The following is a 1,383-nucleotide window of genomic DNA, read 5'->3' as shown; positions in this document are numbered from 1 at the left end:
CAGACGCCGCCGGCGGTAAGCGCCAAGCGCTATCGCCTCCTAAAGCAAGGAGCGGAGGGAACGCAGCACATCCTCAACAACATGTGCCTGGTATTTTGTTTTCTGAACATCCCGTTAAGAGCAACACCTGAGAAAAGATGAGCAGCGAGTGACTCCTTTTTGTTCCTTCCCCCTTTTGATAGCCTAGGACGTTACGCCCCGTGTTGTGCTCCGCTTCGCCCTGTCCTTTATTGACTGTTTGGGTTTTTCACGGAACAGAACGATAGTAAGAAAAATAATCACAGTTCTCGCTGGGAAAAACGGGGAAAGAGGCGCCGTACCTCAAACAAGAGGGCACCGACTGCCCGGTGCGGCAGAACTGGCTACGTGCCTCTAGAGCCCGGATCCTCGCACGCCCCGCTTGGCCGAAGCTGCCCCGCCAGCCTAGAAACCACGGAGCTTTTCCCCACCCTCGCCCAAACCGCATCCTCACGGGTTTTTCAGCCCCCGCCAAGCTGTTAGCGAAATGCCCTCCCAGGGGCCGGAGCCGTGCCGGTCCCGTGCCGGCATTCACACCCTGTAATTTAATCGAAATTAGCCGGTGTAAACGAGAAATGTGATATTCCGTCCTGTTACTCCGTAATCGCTCCGGATTAGCTATTCACGTGGCGTGAGGGGGGGAATCCCGTTGGAGAGAGAGAGAAAGCAACTAAACGAAGGCAGGTGACCGGTTCCTCTGCCACCAAACCCGTAGCACTGACGGGGACCTGCTGGGAAGCCGGGAGCCTCCGCCGGTGTCAGGGGGCGGCTCCTCTCCCGGGCAGGCTGCGGAGCCGGCTGGGCGCCTGCCTGCGCCCTCCGGGGAAACCGAGCTGGGGACCCCCGGGACTTCAGGGGTCCAAAGGCAGAGCGGGGAGAGCCAGCGCTTCACTTTAATATCCCACCTGATGAGATTTCTCACGGGATTTGCTGGCTGTGCCGCGCAGCTGATTTTGAACGAATTCTCACCGGCCCACCAAAACCTGCAGCTGCTTGTCTGGCTAATAAAACCCCATGTGGTTTCTAAACTTATAGAAAGAAAAAAGAAAAAGATGTCCATCCAAATAAACTGTAAGTGAAAACTCATTGATTACCTCCGCCTTCCTGTCTCTGGTTTGATTAATCGTTTGCCGTCACGCTTTCCTAGTCACTTCTGTGTTGGTTTCCCTCCTCCTGAATCCTGTAAGACTTTTCCAGAAGGGCGGCTGTGAAGTTGAGCCCAACGTTCTGTAAACAACCACAAGAAGCAGAGCTAATGTTTTCAATACAGCTCAAGGACTAAAATAAACTCGTTGCATTAGGGCAGCCCGAGCGATTGTTTTGGTGAGCGCTTCCCAGGCCCGCTGCCGAGCACATCCCCGAGGG

The 1,383-nt window shown here is 55.1% G+C and overlaps 1 protein-coding gene across 1 annotated transcript in view; it reads right to left on the bottom strand.

Moving 5' to 3' along the window:
- Positions 1 to 688: 688 nt before the first annotated feature.
- The window catches only part of FOXL2 (forkhead box L2), a 20,212-nt gene continuing 19,517 nt past the window's right edge, over positions 689 to 1,383 (bottom strand). Inside the window, exon 3 of the mRNA XM_035888839.1 lies at positions 689 to 1,046. Coding sequence (XP_035744732.1) covers positions 689 to 1,046 — 358 coding nt within the window. The remainder of the gene's footprint in view (positions 1,047 to 1,383) is intronic.

Source organism: Egretta garzetta, unplaced genomic scaffold (genome assembly GCF_000687185.1).
Source record: "Egretta garzetta isolate BGI_Z169 unplaced genomic scaffold, ASM68718v1 scaffold161, whole genome shotgun sequence".
Classification (NCBI taxonomy): Eukaryota; Metazoa; Chordata; class Aves; order Pelecaniformes; family Ardeidae; genus Egretta; species Egretta garzetta.
The sequence above is the reverse complement of the archived record's forward strand: the minus strand, read 5'-3'. Positions and strand labels throughout refer to the sequence as shown.